General features: G+C 51.3%; 1 protein-coding gene across 1 annotated transcript; it reads right to left on the reverse strand.

The window, feature by feature from the left end:
* Nucleotides 1–13,658: 13,658 nt before the first annotated feature.
* RABIF (RAB interacting factor) lies at nucleotides 13,659–16,898 on the reverse strand. The gene is made up of 2 exons (XM_005492461.4): nucleotides 16,628–16,898; nucleotides 13,659–16,560 (listed from the first exon to the last, which is right to left on the reverse strand). Exons 1-2 carry the CDS (start codon nucleotides 16,865–16,867, stop codon nucleotides 16,318–16,320), a joined length of 483 nt encoding a protein of 160 aa, XP_005492518.2. The 5' UTR covers nucleotides 16,868–16,898; the 3' UTR covers nucleotides 13,659–16,317.
* Between the last annotated feature and the right edge of the window lie 355 nt (nucleotides 16,899–17,253).

Consider the following 17,253-nt stretch of genomic DNA (forward strand, 5'->3'; position numbering starts at 1 on the left):
GGACCAAGGGCCGCTTATTCCCTCGCACCCACGGGGTCCCGGATGAGAACTCTCCCTGTCCCGGCGCAGTGAGCCCGGGGAAAGGCAGCAGTGAAATACCCGGGCAAAGCTGGGACCAAGGCATGGACACCCCGGGATCTGCTGGGGGACAGCCCCAGAGCCCCACCTCTGCCCGGTCGGCACCCACAGGGCCCGTGCTCCAGGCGCTCTGGGCTGAAAAAGAAAAATCCCTGTCCCAGGAGGGTGGAGGCAGCTCCACTGCAGTCACACGGACTACAGGGTCAGTGCCAAGTGCCATTAGTGGGATGGAGAGTCACAGAATGGAAAGGACTCAAAGCTAAAGGGCCAGATCTGGAGATCCACATAGGTTCTACAGGAATCATTAGGTCTGGTATTTAAATGCTCCAGTTGAAGTTGGATATGAAGTGGAAAGCATGAACCCCCTGTGGTATGTCCTAAGGGTTACATTAACAGAAATATTCCTGCAATTGCCAAACTCACTCCCTGGGTAAGAGCAGCTGCTGTGTGTGCAGGTCTGATATTTGATACCTGGAGTTCCATCCATCCTTGAGGGCCTCAGCACCAGCATCGGTTTCAGGAAATTCCTTCTTCCTGCACTGAGCTGAGTTTTTGCAGCAGGGGAGGGACATGAAACAGTTTTGAACAATAACAAAGTAGGTGATTTTTCCTCTGCCTGTACAGATCTCCAGCCCTGCAAGCAGCCTGGATAAAGGTGGTACTTTTAGCAGGGGTGTGGTGGAATTGTGCCAGGCTGGATCTGTACATGGAGGGGAGGGATGAACTGATCCCCAGAGCAGGGAACTGACACCTGCTGAGGATGCTGCTCCTGCTGTTATCAACCCCATTGTGATCATCTGAGCCCAAGGCATGGAATGAAACCTGTGTGGGTGTGCTCTGGAAGGAAAGAAGGGCAAAAGCACTCTGGCAAGGAAGGACCAGAGGATTGAGAGAGGGTCATAGGTGGAAGAAGGGGAAAAACCCACAAATAACACTGATATAATTGTTTTTCCAAAGAAGGATACCTAGTGTAATGTGTGACTGAAAAACAGGTGGGCCATGAGAAAGCACTAAACTGTGTTTAGGGAATTTGGCTGATGCATTAAGTTTTAGCTTTCATATTTTCCACATTCTGTACTGCATTAGTATATAGCTCTAAATTTCATTTAGAGTGTCAGCAAGTTCTCCTCACAGTGTAGTTAGACAAAACAAGGACACGGCTGCAGCTTCAGGCCCTAAAAGTGTAAAAACAGAGAACTGAGGAGAGCAAACTGGGAGGATGGGACTGCATAACCTGGAGCTGGAAATGGACAATGAACTCCAATATGGAAATGAACCAAAATTTATAAAAGTGTGAGAACTCAGGGTTTGCCAGCTGTCTTGGGTGTACCCTCAGCAGGGCTCTTGTACTGCACAAGGTGTATCCTTTGAAGGCCTTTTTAATAAATACCTCCTTTATTCCTTTAACACTGTCTAGCTCTGCTCTGAGTGGCCTCTCAAGGCACCACGGACATCCCACAGAGAGTGGGGAGTGATCACACAAAGGGGTACCTGTGAGCTGGGTGATGGACACCAAGGGCAAACATACACCAAGGTGTGCAATGTGTTTTTTAAAGATAACTCTTCTCTTTCATGTTTTGTTCCTCAGCAAGCCCAAATTCTTTGCTTAGTGCTTTCAAGCTGGTATATATTTGAAGAATGCAATCAATATTAAGCTACTTATAATCCCCAAACTGGTCCAAGAGACCTGAAAGAACTTCTCTTCCTGTTCTTTTTTCTCATTTGTTTTATCCTAATTGCTTGGCCTAACCTCGCTGAGCATGACCTTGGCTGCAAAGTGCTTTTAGCTGTGATCATCTCCTTAGTGAAGTTGTTTGGTAAAGAAGACCAGGATGGTCCTGGTAGTTTGAGACAGGAAAAACTGAAATGACAGAGCCATGGAATGGTTTGGGTAGGAAGGGACCTTAAAGCTCATCTCATTCCATTCCAGTGAAGGGACACCTTCACTGTTCCAGGCTGCTCCAGCCCTGTCCAGCCTGGCCTTGGGCACCTCAGGGATGGAGGGGAAGCCACAGCTGCTCTGGGCACCTGTGCCAGGGCCTGCCCACCCTCACAGGGAGGAATTTCTTCCCAACACTGAGTTTAAATCTCTCTTCTTTTAGTTTAAAACCATCCCCTGCCTAGTCCTGTCACTCTCTGCCCCTGAAAACCTTTGCAGCTGTTGATGTTCATGATCAGGCAGAAGGGATCCCTCCTGCAGTGAGCTATTGGAGGATGAAAGAGATAAATAGTTACAATATTTTAGTTTCTTTATTTCTTTATTATTAAAAAAAACACTTAGATGTCCTTTTTTTTTTATTTTTTTTTTTATTTTAACCATCTGTTGTGCTTTTCTCAGTTGGAAAAAAATACCAGCACTACATGTCTAGTGACACCTTTGCAAGCCCAGATTTAGGAATACTTTTCCTGTGGGTTAAAAGAGAAAATAGGTCAAAATACATTTAATTCTTCCACTTGTTGTTATTGTATTACAAATATTTCAATGTTCTCTTTTTTCCCTTCTCAAAGCCTCCCATTTTAGACACCAGGTACACTGTGAGAATTTCATCTGCTCTTTTAAAGCAATACATTTTGTTCTATTGTTCCAAATTTCTAAAGAAATCTTCAACTTATGACCAAAGTTTAATCTAAACTGTAGAATGTATGGGAAAAAATGTGCCCACACTAATTTAAAAAACAAAATCATAATTTTTAAACTTAGTAATAAGACTTTAAAGATTTGATTTATGCTTTTCAAATCCTCTGACCTGAAATAACACTCCCACTGTTCCAAAAGTCCTTTAGCTCTGCCAGTGCAGTGGGGCAGGGCCTGGACTGCCTGGGGTAAAGTCACACACTCAGAGGGAATTTTATTTATCCCATTTTATTCTCTGTTAGAAACATTGCAGCACCACCACATGAGATGGGCCAGACCCCTTGCCAAAGCAGAAAATTCAGATGGTATTGCAGAGTGCAGTGAGCATTGTTTTCAGCTCAGCTGACAAAATCAGATTGGGCTGGGCTGTGGTGTCAAAGGTGCCCTGGTCCAGTTTCAGCTGGGGTTTTGACAGGTTTAATTCCTGTACTCAGTGCCTGCCCTGACTTGGGCACCTGCATCCTGTGCTGGCACTGCCTCAGCCCCACTCCCCGGGCTGTGCTGGGTGTCTGATGTGGCATCAAGGGCAGGCTCAGGTTGGACATCAGGAAGGATTTTCCTCTCTGAAAAGGTGATTAAACACTGTAAGGGGCCTCCCAGGGAGTTCCCATCCCTGGAAGTGTCCACGGAAGGACTGGACATGGCACTCAGTGCTCCAGGCTGGTTGACAAAGTGGGGGTTTGGTCACAACTTGGGCTTGATGGTCTTTGAGGTCTTTTCCAGCTCAATGATTGTGTGATTCTGTGAAAATGATATCACAGCAGTGATTCCACATGTTTGGAGCTGAGTGTGCCTCAGTTTCCCTCAGTGTGCCCTCCCACAGCTGCTGCAATATCAAGAATTCCCCCAGTCCTACAAAAGCTGATGCTGCTGCACACCCAAACCCCATTCCTTGGGACCTGAAATGCTTTTGATTTAGTTTGACTAAACGGTCATGTCAAGTCCAAGGGGCTATTGGGGGTTTCTGGAACACATTCTTTCTTCCTGCAAGAGACCAGTTCTGTGAGCAGCAGAGGTTTTTGTTTCTCCAGTGTGAGAGCCTGAATGAGGGATGTGGGACTCCAGGGGCTCTCCAAAATACAGTTTATTGTATCCAAGATGTCACAGCAGTGCAGGGTTGTGGGTGACAGAGCTGTGCCTACAGCTGTCAGCTCCAGCTGCAGGCAGGCCTGGAGACCCTTTGGTTTTGGTTACAGTGCATTATATTCTTTTCTTTTGGTTACATTGCATTATTTACTTTTCTTTTGCTTACAATGCGTTATATACTTTGCTGAGCATCTTAATACAGTAGAACCAATCTGTACCTTAACTTTTATCTATAGCCTATCATAACTACTGTAATTACCATATTCATGTTACTGTTCTCCAGTCAATCAAAGTTAGTACATCACAGTTTAAGCTAGAAGTTGTTTTTCAGTTTTCTTGCAGAGGAAAATTCTGAGACCTTTTTTCTACTTGTAACTTTGCTGACTTTTTTGCCTGTGCTATCTTTCTGCTTGGTAAAAACATCTTGTTTGAGGTGGGTTTATCCTTTGCTCTAAGCCATAAAAACCCCTTCTAACTAACACACCCTTTTCCTCTTTGGTTATCCAGCAAGACTGGCTCAGCAATTCTTCTGTATCAAAACTTGCTTTCATTTCTGTTCCTTCTTCAGATTCTGCATTTAAAAATCTTTCTGCTAAGCACACATATCTGTGAGACCTTCTTGTCAAAATTTCATCCTTCCCAACACTCCAGGATTTCCCTGTGCCTGGTAATGCTGTCGTGGCCCCAGGCACAGACTTTGGCTGCAATCAGTATGTTCAGTGAATATGACACCTTCCAAAAATTCTGGCCTAGCTGTGTATCTGTGATACAGTCTCTGTGGCTGTGCTGTGGGCCTGGGGCTTCTCCAGCAGCTTGGATGAAACTCCTTTGAATGTACAGCTCTGCAGCTCTTGCTTTCTGTTCTCTCTCAGAAGAATTGGAGGAATAATGTGTGGAGAAATAATTCACTTCTATCATTGAATTCCCAAAACCACAACAGCCTGCTCTGAGTACCTGGGGTGGCCTGGGGATGCCCATGCACATTTCCCAGCACTCAGGTGGACAGGGGCAGCCTGCTGCCTGCATTTCAGCAGGTTCTGACTGAAGCAGCAGCTCCTCTCATGCCCAGCTCACAGCACACCCACCCAGGTGTGGGGATTGCTGAGGGCAGGTGTGTGGTGAGAGTGAAGCCATCAAACTGCACCACTCAGGGGACAGTGCTTCACCACAGCTCCATTGTTTCAGAGCTCAGGGTCATCTCCTCCTCCCCAGGTGCTGTTTCACACATCCATCCTCAGTCCTGGGCACTCAGCCTGCTTTTAGACCTGGCTTCTTCCAGAAGTGTAGGGCCCCTCTGAGTGAATCAGCAGGGACAGACACTCCCTTCCAAGTGCCTCCTTTGTGGAGGCCAAGGAACCCAGCCCAGATGCCTGTGGGGACAATTCCCACACAGGAGCATGGCAGCTGGGGAAGGGGGGCTGGCAGTGACTTTGTGGGATTTCCTGCTCTGGTTTAAACTGATCCCACAGCCCATTGCAGGCTGGATCAGGGGGTACCTCAGCAGTGTGGGGACTCTGATCCTCAGTGATAGGTTTTATTCTCTGGCTCTGAAAGACCCTTTCTCTCTAATATATTTGATTTTATTAATTATTTTAAATTTTAGATGGCAAGTCCTGGACATCAGCTGGGATCAGGTGAAGGGATGTGTCCTGCTCCAGCAGCAGGAAGGAGCACACTCCAGCAGCCAGTTCCTTAACACGGATTTCACTTTCTCCAAAGGAGAACTGCATTTCCCAGGTGGGTGGGGATCCTCTGGTGTGCCCCGGGGGGTGTGGGCAGGGCCTTGGGAAGGACAGGGATGTGCAGGTGGGGATGCTCCTGGGATGCACCAGAGAGTAGCAACAGCCCAGTGTCACAGACATCTTTTGTGGAAAATCCTTTCTTTAGGATTTTTCCTTCTTCTGGGAAGCTGAAGCCCCCAGAAGGAGAATGTAAACACTGGTTATCTGCTGCTGTGGTATGCAACAGGTGCACCTGTGATTGGTCTTCTGTGAGTGTTTGGATTTACTGACCATTAGCAGGAGAGTTGTTCTTGTTTTCTGCCTGGACACAGAACTTTGTTGATTCATTCCTTTTTCTATTCTTAGCGTAGCAGCTTCTGAACTTTTCTCTCTATTCCTATTAGTATAGTTTTAATGTAACTTATATCATAAATTAATAAATCCAGCCTTCTGATCATGAGTCAAGATTCTCATCTGTCTCTCTCACCCCGAGGAGCCCTTGCAAAGCCATGGAACAGCCCAGTGCACATCTCTGGTCTTTGACTGCAGAGCAGGATGTTCATCTCCCCACACAGATCTGCACATTTGCCCTGGTTTCAGCCAGGACAGGGTGAAATTTTTTCCCGGCAGCCATGTAAGGCAGAGCCTGGAGCCATGTGGGTGGGTGCAGGTTGTTGTTCCATAGCATGCACTTCACTGCCAGGGTGGGAAGGTGGCAGTGAGGGATTCCCCCTCCCGGGGGGAGAATGACATTCCCTTTTGGTGGGGAAGAGCTGTTGGGTATTGTGGTTCTCCATAGAAATAAATAATGCCTTATACCTTGTGTTATTAAATATTGTTGCTATTACTGGTCACTTTCTTACCTCATAGCTGTTTCCAGTAAATTGTTCTTAACTCATTATTTGCAAATTTTGTGCCTCCAATTCTCAATCCCATCCCCTCTCCAGAGCAGGAAGGTGGAGGGGAAGGGGACAGTGAGAGGCATCTGGTTTTGGGGAGTCTTGATGGTGACACTGAATTGGGAAATATAATTTCTAAACCACAATCTCCTATGTCATCACACAGACCTGCACATTTTATCTCAAGTGCTGCATTGCAACAAACAGAGCAACAATTCAAGGAGAATGATTAATCCACTGACCTCAGGCCAAACCTTGATGGGAGGACATGGATTCTCCATAAGGGTTTTGGGAATGTTTGCTGGGTGCCAAGATAAATCTTTCATTTAGAGCTGAAAACTATTCATAACTAGACAGCACTGAATTCATTCCTGTTGTAAGCAGTCCTGATCCAGATGGGCTGGGAATCCTTAAATACAGGAACTACAAGGCAGAAGGCACAGGCAGAGTGGTTTGTAGGGAAGGCCTGCAGAACCCTGGCTGTGTGCAGTAGGTGTATCTCTAATTATGTGATTAAACCCTGTTTGTACCTGATCCTGCCCCCGCAGGGAGTGTCCAATTAAGTGGCAGGTTGTGCCTGAGTTGTCAGAGTGGAACCCCAAAGGGCTGGGCTCTGTTTTTGTTTGTGAGGTTCTTTCAGTGCAGCAGTGTCTGCCCACAGATTAACATTTCATGAGCAAGATTAATATCAGCATTCTCTCCCTTGATCACTTGGCTTTGTAACCTCACCATGCTATTAGCCTGGCTTCTTGGAGGTAATCCTTAAATAAGTGCCTGGTTTAATGACCTTAAATACATTCTCTGCTTTTAAATCTTAGATTATTTGTTCATCCAACTGTATTAATCCTGCTCCTGCAAGCCTGGACTTCGCTACCTGCCCTATTTTTTTGTTCTCTGCAAGCCCACATTGCAGGGGCTGCTCACTTTAAATATTGCTTCAGCCCAGACTCTTTCAGTGCTGCTTTCCTGCCTTTCCTGCTGCTCTGTGGTTCCAAACCTCCACCTGCCATTTGTCAAAGCTGAAACAGCTTCTCTGGCAAGTGCAGTTGGTTTTCATTTAGAATTCAAAGCCTCCTGAGGAACTCACCCACTGGGCCATGGCCTCTCTGTTTAGGGGTGCTGTGTCTGTGCTGGACAGTGCCTCTGTCTCAAATGATCCCAGACTTTGGTACCTGAACCTGTACCCAGTTCAGTTTGTTACCTGGGAGTGAACTGTCCCTAGCCTACACATTTTGTCTTCTCCACACTAACTTTTGGTTTAGATACTGAAAATGTATCTTGTCTTGTCCTGCTAGAGGAATTGGTCTCTCTTTTAGGGAAATTAATTGGCTTTTTTGGGGAGGTATTCACCTGGAGAAGGCTCCAGGGAGACCTTAGAGTTCCTTCCAGTGCCTAAAGGGGCTCCAGGAGAGCTGGAGAGGGACTTTGGACAAAGGCTTGGAGTGTCAGGATGAGGGGGAGTGGCTTCCCACTGCCAGAGGACAGGGATGGGTGGGATGCTGGGGAGAAATTCCTTCCTGTGAAGGTGGGGAGGCCCTGGCAAAGAGAGGCTGTGGCTGCCCCATCCCTGGAAGTGTCCCAGGCCAGGCTGGATGGGCTTTGGAGCAGCCTGGGATAGTGGAAGGTGTCCCTGCCATGGCAGGGGTGAAAACAAGATCAGCTTTAAGGTCCTTTCCAACCCAGACCATTTAGTGATTCTTTTAGTGTGGGTAACCAAAATCACCCATTTAGCCAGATCTCTCTTGGTGTGCAGCTTCCCTTCCCTGCTGCTCAGGCGGCAGCACCAGGGCCCAGCTCATTCCTGCTCCCAGAGCTGGGATGTTCCCATCTGCACTGACTGTGACCACCTGACAGAGGGGCAGTGAGTGAGTGTGGCAAGCAGGGCACATCCTGCAGGCCTTTGGGCTGGGGCAGGGTTACTGCTCTCCACGGCACCTTGTGGTGCTGTTTGGGGTCTGTGCTGAGCACAGCACTGATCCCACAGGGATGATTCAGCTCCTGCTGAGTCAGGAGCTGTTCTGCCCCTCACCCTGAGCCACCAGCGCTGGGCCAGGGGTGCACAAGGAGCTGGGGGGACACAGCCAGGACAGCTGTTCCTCTCTGACCACAGGGATATCCCAGACCATGTGATGCCATGCTCACCCTGAAACAGAGGGTGGAGGGATGGTGGGGTCTGGCAAGCTTAGGCTGGTTGGTGATGAGCAATTACTTTCTTGTATCACTTTCTTTGGTTTCTATTTTCCTCTCTTTATTAGTTTTCTCGTCTTACATTTTTAAAAAATTCTTTTTCATTATTTTCCTGTCTTCATGCCAATCCACCAGTTTTCTCACTTTCACCTTCCACTTCTGCCATTACTGTGTGGGGGAGAAACGAGGGTGTTGGTGCTTAGCTGCCAGCTGGGGTTAAAGCACAACACATCCACAGTCCAGACTCCTTCATGTGTGATGGCCAGGCAGCAGAGGCTGGGGGAAGTGTCACAGACCTGACTTGGTTCTTGCTACCCAAAGTGTCACAGACACAGAAAAATCCTTTATTTAGGATTTTTCCCTCTTCTGGGAAGCTGAGGCCCCAGAGAAAGAATGTAAACAATGGTTATCTGCTGCTGTGGAACGCAACAGGTGCATCTGTGATTGGCCCATGTTGCATGTTTACAATTAAGGGCCAATCAAAGACTGAGCTCTCTCTGGGACAGAATCAGAGAGAGCTCCTTTGTTTATTCATTCCTATTCTATTCTTAGCATAGCAAGCTTCTGAACTTTTCTCTCTATTCCTTTTAGTATAGTCTTACTGTAATATATATCATAAATCAATAAATCCAGTCTTCTGATCATGGAGTCAAGATTCTCGTCTGTCTCGTCACCCCTGCAACCCTTGCAAGCCCGGCAACACCCAAAGTGCACACAGGGTGGCTGTACTGAGAATCCTGTGCAGTGCTGAGCAGTAAAACAGGTAGGAACAGAAACTGCTCAGTCCACTGGCTCAGATTTGAGACCTTCTGGGAATTCATGGTGACACTGCTGGATTAGAGCAGGGCACCAGGACAGAGCTGAGCATTCATGCCCCCATTAGTCCTGAGGAGCTGAAGCACTGTAGACACTGACCTGGCTGGAGAGCTCCAGTGCCCTGCCCAGGGGTTCATGGACAAGGCAGAGGTGCTCTGCAGTGTTCTGCACCACAACCAGTGCACCCAGTCCTGCACATGGAACAGCCTCTTTTCACTGCCCTCCGTGCCAAGACCAATTTTACATAGCTTAGCTGTAACAGCAGCACAATGAATTGTCTGTGAAAGCAGGGAGGGGATGCCAAGGAGTGAGCCAGAGGGTCCCAGTGAACTGCACTTCATGTTGTGCTGCCCTGAGTTTGTGCAGCACTGGGTACTGAGGCATCACCTCTCCCAAAACCAGGAGCTGTGTCTTGGGTACCATCCAGGTACACACAAGACATTCCCTTTTGGTTCCAGCATACTGGGATCCCAACAGAAATCCCATATCCTAGCAGGGGCCTTGAGGAAAGGAACCAGATTCCCCCGAGCAGTCCTGGCACCAGAGCCAGGCTGGGACACCAGTGGCTGCAGCAGGGACTGAGCTGGTGAGGGCACAGAGCCCCCAGATTGCTGCTGAGGCACAGCCCCAGCCCTCACACTTTGGTGGTCCAGAGCTTTATTCTGAATAAAGAATCCAGGCCTCTGAATGCAGCACCAGCTCCAACAGAACTCCCTGACCCTGTGGTTCCTGTTCCTTTAGCCCCGGGGAGAGGGGCAGGGAAGGGGCAGGGAGCCACCAAGCAGGGACAGGAGGGGAGGGACAAAGGGACAAAGGACACCTGGATGGCCCCAATGCCCCCCAGGGGTAGAGGGCATCCTTTGGATCTGCCAATCACTGAATGCCCTTCTGGAATGCCAGGACTGACAGACAGTGCTGGGAGGGGACAGGAGAGGTGACTGACACACCTGGGAGGGAACGATCAGGGGAGGGACCCGAGGTTCTGGGGTAAACCTTGAAATCACACCACAACACTGGCCTTTTTTGGTGCCAGCCCCTTGGACATGCCATGGCCTGGCAGAGAGAACCAAGTCCTCCAAGAGAACAGGAAAGAACGAGGCAACAAGTTCTTGAGGCCATGTCCTCACAGTTCCACTGCCAGCTATTCCAAATTACCCAGCGATTGTGCAACGAGCCGTGCTCTGGCTCTTTGCCATGGACAGCATTCCAGGCAGCGTGCAGAGCCAGCTGCTTCGGGAGGGGAAGGATACCTGTGCTGACACGGCTTTGCTCATTTTCCCTTGCTCTCAGGGCATCTCCTCCAGCTGGGCAGGAACAATGGCACAGGGTACTCGGGGCAGCGAGCAGATGGAGCGCTCTGCCTCTGCACGCACAGCGATTACAGCAACTGTCAGCTCCCCGCAGGGAACCGAGAGCCTCGGCAAGATAAGGAACATGAAAGGGGGGCAGAGCCCAGCTGAGCATACACACACCCCGCTGCTTCCCCAGCGAGGAGAGGCGGGCACAAACACACCCACAAGGAATCCTCCCAGCACAGCTCTGCCCCAGGGACGCTCGGATCCCATCAGCACAAATTACCCTGAAAGGTTTGTGAAGGACAGACCGGCCGGCAGCTCTGCCCTGTCCTGCCGCACTCAGCCTGGGCTGCTGGAAACACGCGGCTCTGGCTCTGTGCTTCGGCCTCCCGGGCGCCTGCTGTGGCAGCACATGCCCCACTGCATTCCTGGGCTCTGCATTTCTGTCCGGCTGCATTTCTGGGCTCTGCATTCCTGGGCTCTGCATTTCTGTCCAGCTGCGTTTCTGGGCTCTGCATTCCTGGGCTCTGCATTTCTGTCCAGCTGCGTTTCTGTCCGGCTGCATTTCTTGTCTCCAAACCTGCCCCGGGCTGTCCCGCCCAGCTCAGCCCACACGGTGGCTGACAGGCAGGTGCCCTTCCCTCCCTGGCAGGGTTTCTCCAGGCAGAAGCTGTATCTGACTACTTCAGTCTCTGTTCATATCTTAAGCCCCCAGGAAATGGCCCTGGGATGCTCAAGGGACAGATCCTCCTCCCCCAGGTGCTCCCACCCCTGCAGCTCTCCCAGCGTTCCATGTGCAGCACTTCAAAAACAAAATTGCAGCAGCCATTGGGGTGGACTGCGCCACATTCAATTCAGTTTTAGAAAAGATGCAAGAAACACTTTTTCCAGAGCTGCTTCCCCCTCTCTGGAGATGGAAGTGTTATCTCAGCAACCCTGGAACCTGCTCACTCTCCCTCAGGGGTCGCATGAAGGGAGCCAAGCACTCGATTTTCACTCTGTGTAAGATTGGGTCATTTTCAGGTGCTGGGGCACTCACCCCACAGCACACTCCTGTGAAAATTGCCTTCTCTCCCCCCTCCAGCCCCACAGGCTCACCTGCATTGCTGGGCTGCCACCTCCCCCCTTTCTGTCACTGAGGGGCCCAGCTGTGCTCATACCAAAGCTGCACTGGAGGGACCTGGCTGCCTCACAACTCAGCACTCAAGTATTTATGCTGAAATGCATAGTGTTGGTTGAAAGAGAACAAAGCTGGCTTTGATAAAAGCCCTCATGCTCTCTCTGCATTTTTATGGCCAGTTCCACTCATCTGCTGTGGTTTCCTTTTGTGTCCCCAGCCAGCTTCAAAATACTTGGTGGGTTTTTGGCAAAATACTTGGTGTTTTAGTGCTTCTTTGATTCTGGAGTTTGGCCTGTACTAACCTGACTCTGTGGGAGGCAGGGACGCTTTCCCTGCACCAGTTGTCCAAGGACTCTGAAGCTATTTCATCTCAATTGTTTCCTTTCCTCCTACTTATGTTCCTGCCAGGGAGTGTAATGTCAGATATGTAAAATTACCTTCAGGGAAATTCATAACACATTTCAGAAATCCCTGTTCCCTCACCAGCTCCCTGCAGAACTGCCTGTGCTGATGGGGCAGTCCCTGCTCACACAGAGGTTCAGGGAATGCAGCAAGGTGAGCTGTGCAGGACAGGGAACACCACAACCACCTCCCTGGCCAAGCTGGCCCTGCTTTCATCAGCCACAGCTCTTCTCTGAGCTCTGCTGAGCCATTCCCCTCCACTCCTGCAGGCACAGGTCCCACAGACACACTGTGCTGCAGAGATTTCATTTCATCCCTGCTGGGCTCCTCTGTGAGGCCTCAGCTGGATGGGAGAGCCCTCAGACACAGCAAACAGCAAAGTTCTCCAAGCTGCTGCTTGAGTCCACTCTGTCACCACTGCCCTGGTGAGGATTCCCTCAGACAGAAGGGAGGAATCAAGGAGAGGCCTCAGGTCCTGGCAGGCCCAGGCACCCAGGTTTGCTGACTTGCAGAGCTTGGGAAAGAGGGAGCCTTGAATCCCAGCCTCTGCTCCATGCACCACTTACCTGGTTCAGTGAAATGTAACTCATTTAGGGAAGGAAGAGTGTGATTGTGACCTCTGTGCAAGGCATGACTTGTGGCAGCTCCCCAGGACAGCTCAGCTGATCTCACAGCCTGCAGCTGCCAAAAAGGAGCACAGGCCTCCATCCATTGCCCCTGGAGCATCCCACAGGCTGCATGTGCCAACCCAGCATCCAAGAAAGGAAACTTTAGCCCAAGTTATCAAACAGAACACACAAAGAGCTCAGCAGCTGCTCCAGTGGGATGTTTGGGAGGGAATGGGAGCAGAGAGGTGAAGCTACAGGAGGTGCCAATGCCAGAACCAGACCATGGGTCTGGGCTGTGAACCCATCCCACTACCAGAGCCAGACTGGAGCAAGGTCTGCTTTTAACCATCCTGAGCACATTTAGGGCACATAAACAGTAACCCATACAAACCAGGCAGGCAGGCACTAGAGATCCTGCCAAATCCACACCAGGAAGCAATTAGACAAAACTGTTATTATTTGCCCCTTGAACCTTGCTGGAGGGATTGGCTGGAGCAAAGGAGGCAGGTTTGTTACTGTTCCCTCTTGAGGCACTGCTACATCTTAACACAGGAGGGTCTCAGGAGTCAAATCTATGCAGACATTAAATAAAAGAATCCATTATCAAATTAATTTTAAGTGATCTACATATGGAAATTTGGGTTTCTGCACTGTCTTGGTGTTGATAAAGACGGGCTGCAGGATGAGCCTTCCTAGGTATCATGTAAATGCTTCCCATGCTTGAGGGCTGTCTACCACTATTTTCTAGGAGTTACCACAGGCAACTGGAAGAGTTTTCAACATGCTGGATAAAAAGCAGTGAACATATCTGTGAGTCTATGTGAATTTTTATTAGCTCTCATTGACACAGGAACGGTGCAGCTTCAGCAGAGCCCAGACCTGGTGATGTGTCCGGTGCAGCAGCAGCAGCAGCTCTTCCCCCAGGTGTGTCTGCTGCCTGGGACACTCCTCCCCACAGCTCCACTAAATGAAGGCACAGAGGAGCTGCCTGAGCTCAAATCCCACACAGTGATGCTGCTTTCCCCCACCTCCTGCCCACCCCCTGAAATTCTCAGTCACCTCAGGGAACATGAATTAGCCCAGGTGCTGGCTGAGAGCTGGGCTGCACAGCTGTCCCAAAACCTGCCCCAGATCTCTGTGCCACCAGCACTGCAGGGGTTTCTCATGGGCTGCAGGAACCCAGACCCTGCTGAGGCTGAATGACACCCAAGATCTCATGGTACAAAAGCTTCTTCCCAAGAATTGCCATCACACTGTTCATTTCTTCTTATCATTTCAAGCCTGTGTGATCCTATTTAGTATTTAAGAGCTAGCAGAAAGCACACCTGGATTCATGCAGGACTCAGCTCCCTTCTCCCTGAAGGGGAGCAGGAGCTCCCAGCACTCAGGGCTGTGCTGAGGTGGATTTCAGCTGCTGCCATTCCAATGTGAAGGCTTTGACCTGAGCTCTCCTATCTATCTCTCCAGGGCTGTTCTACTGACTGGGGAAGCTGCCACCACCCCCAGCTCCTCCCAGTGCCACCCACTGCTCAGGAATCCACAGGTGCCATTTCTTGGAGGTCATTTACTCAGTGGCACTCAAGCTGATTTCCACAGTCTGTTCTGCACAGTGGCTCCTTCAAAATGAGGGGTGAGCAGCGCAGCAGATTTAAGTAACACGGACTGTAACTGGGGTATTTCAGGTCAGAACACATATCCTAAGAGACAACAATCCAAATGAAAGTGTGAAATTAGTGATGTGATCCCACATTTTGCCATGGGTGCAGAACCCGAGTGAAGCTCTCCTGTCCTTTGGGGCACATCTCCTTGGTGAACCTGTGCAGTCCTGGGGCTTAGGGCTAAGAGACAGGAAGGGCAGGAGGGAAGAAGCAGTTTCCATGACAAATGTCCATCTGACACATTTAGAAAGGACACAGCACAGGATTTGCCTCCTGCTCCTCAGCCCTCAGACCACAGTGCTCTCTTTCAGTTGCTGTGCCTTTCTCCCTGCCCTGATAAATCCTGACTGCCCACAGCAGAGGTTCCTGACACCAGGCCATAAATTGAGGCAGTGTCTCCAAATCATAGAAGTGCAGGTGCTCAAGCACTGCAGGAAGAAGGGATTTGTTTCTGCCCCTCCTGCTGTCAGGATGCCTCCTCTGGGAGACTCATCTGAGGCTCTGCCTGCCCTACAGAGCCCTGCCAGCAAAATTGTTTCATTAGAGGGGCAAGGGAAAGGTTCTTCCTACAGCCTTGGGGCAGCACCCTACCCTAAACCTTGAGCTTGGTGGCACAAACAAATCCATCACCCAGCACGGTGACAGCCATGCCTGCCCAGCTGGGTTAGGACCCAAGGGCTTTAGGGGGTATGGACAGGGATGTGTCCCACAGAGAGGCACAGCACCAGCAAGCCCAAAGCACCCCTGGACAACTCACACAGGGCTCAGCAATGGAGAATGAGCTGGGCCATGATAACCAGCAGTGATAAATGCAGGGAGAACCATGGCTGCTGCAGCCACCTTCCATCTTTAATCAGCTCTGTGCCCAGCTTTTAAAAGGCAGAAACCAAAACTGGTCACAATATCCCAGATCACTCTGACCACCAGCTTTTACAGAAGAGAAATTCCTTCCTGACATCACTGTTTAACACACTCATATGTTCTGACATGCTCAGCACTGCCTGTCCAATGATTCAGGGGCTTTTCAGGCTGGAATCTCTTCCCTCTTGCTGCCTGAAAGCTCCATGGTCTGGCACATTTTCTTTGTTTGCTGCTCTATCAGCTTATGCTGTCTGCACATTCTACCTATGTTTGTTCCCAAGTACTCAGTTAACAGGACTGCACACTTTAGCTGGAATGTCTCACACTCACTTCAGGTGCCACAGCTGTCAGGTGGGATGAGGTTTTGGAGAACATAAATGTTAGAGCTTGGGGCAGCAAACATTCCCTCTGAAAATCAACAGAAGACTCAGCCTTAAGCCCTGGAACTGCTGTGGCTGCAGGTCAGGCAGTTTCAGCTGCCACACTGACTCAGTGCAGCAGTGCTGTCAGTGCAGGCCCTGTCCCAGTGCCCCATTCACACGGTGTCACGAGAGACACCTCAGCCCCTGGAGCAACAGCAGCCACCAGGGAAGCGGCAGAGCAGCCAGACTGGGGCAGGTTGGGCTATGTGGCAAAGGTGCCAGGGTGAGCTGTCCCTGCAGGGCACAGGGACCCTCCCACCACCAACACTCTTCCCGTGTGGGTGCAGTGAGGAGCCGGCCGTGCCAGGGCTGCGATTCCTGGCGCTGCTCAGCTGTGGATCTGGGAAAGGGGTGGCAGTGGAGCCGTGGGTCGGTCACACGGGGAGCAGAGGCAAGCTGCGGCCAGCCAGGCCGCGGGGCGGGCGGGCCGGGCTCGGTGGGGCCCGGCCGCGGTCAGTCCAGGGCTGCCCGGCCCCGCGGGGCTGCGGGGGCTCCCGAGGGTCGGGCCCGGCTCCCACGCGGGCCGGCGTCACTCGTGGGCCACGCGCTCCAGCGCCACGTAGAAGCTGTCCTTGTCGTCCAGGCAGTGCCAGCCGATGGGCCCCGCCTCGCAGTCGGCGCACACCAGGAACTTGACGTTGCCCACGTCGCGGGTGAAGCCCACGTTCTCGAAGGAGAACATGTCGCGCACCAGCCAGTGCTCCCGCAGCACGTCCCCGCCGCCTCCCGTCGCCGCCGCCGCCGCCTTCTTCCTCATGGCGGGCAGGAGGAGCTGCGGAGACACGGGGCCGTCACCGCCCGGCCGGCACCGCCCGCTCCCTCCCCGAACCCCCCGGTACCTCTCGGCGGGCGAAGGTGGCGGCGCCGGGCAGCAGCACCCGGGAGCCGCAGCGCTGGCACAGCACGGCCCGCAGGTTGCGGCCCTGCGCGCACACGAGCTCGGCCGAGCCCGGCGCGGCCGCGGGAGCGGCGGGGGCAGAGGCCGGAGGCGCCGCCGGCTCCATCTCCGCGCAGGGCGCCGCCATGGCGAGGGGCGGGGCCGCAACGGTGACGTCAGCGGAGCGCAGCGGTGACGCCATTGCTGTGGCCACGCCCCGCTGCGGTGGCCCCGCCCCGCTGCCCATCCGGGGAGGGGCCGGGAGCGCCGGGCTGGGAATTCTGTACGGGAATGGTGAACTGGGAATGGTGTACTGGGAATGCTGTACGGGAATGGTGTACGGGAATGGTGTACTGGGAATTCTGTACGGGAATGGTGTACTGGGAATGGTGAACTGGGAATGGTGAACTGGGAATGCTGTACGGGAATGCTGTACCTGAATGGTGTACGGGAATGGTGTCCTGGGAATGGTGTATTGGAATGGTGTACGGGAATGGTGTACGGGAATGCTGTACGGGAATGCTGTACGGGAATGGTGTTCTGGGAATGGTGAACTAGGAATGCTGGACGGGACTGCTGTACCTGAAT

The sequence above is a fragment of the Zonotrichia albicollis genome, chromosome 28 (assembly GCF_047830755.1).
Source record: "Zonotrichia albicollis isolate bZonAlb1 chromosome 28, bZonAlb1.hap1, whole genome shotgun sequence".
NCBI lineage: Eukaryota > Metazoa > Chordata > Aves > Passeriformes > Passerellidae > Zonotrichia > Zonotrichia albicollis.

Bases quoted from the DNA above. Each gene is read 5' to 3' on its own strand.
- RABIF (XM_005492461.4), bottom strand. From the start codon at position 16,867: ATGGCGTCACCGCTGCGCTCCGCTGACGTCACCGTTGCGGCCCCGCCC. The intron at 16,561-16,627 runs GTACCGGGGGGT...GTGTCTCCGCAG, and splicing joins CCACCTTCGCCCGCCGAGAG to CTCCTCCTGCCCGCCATGAG.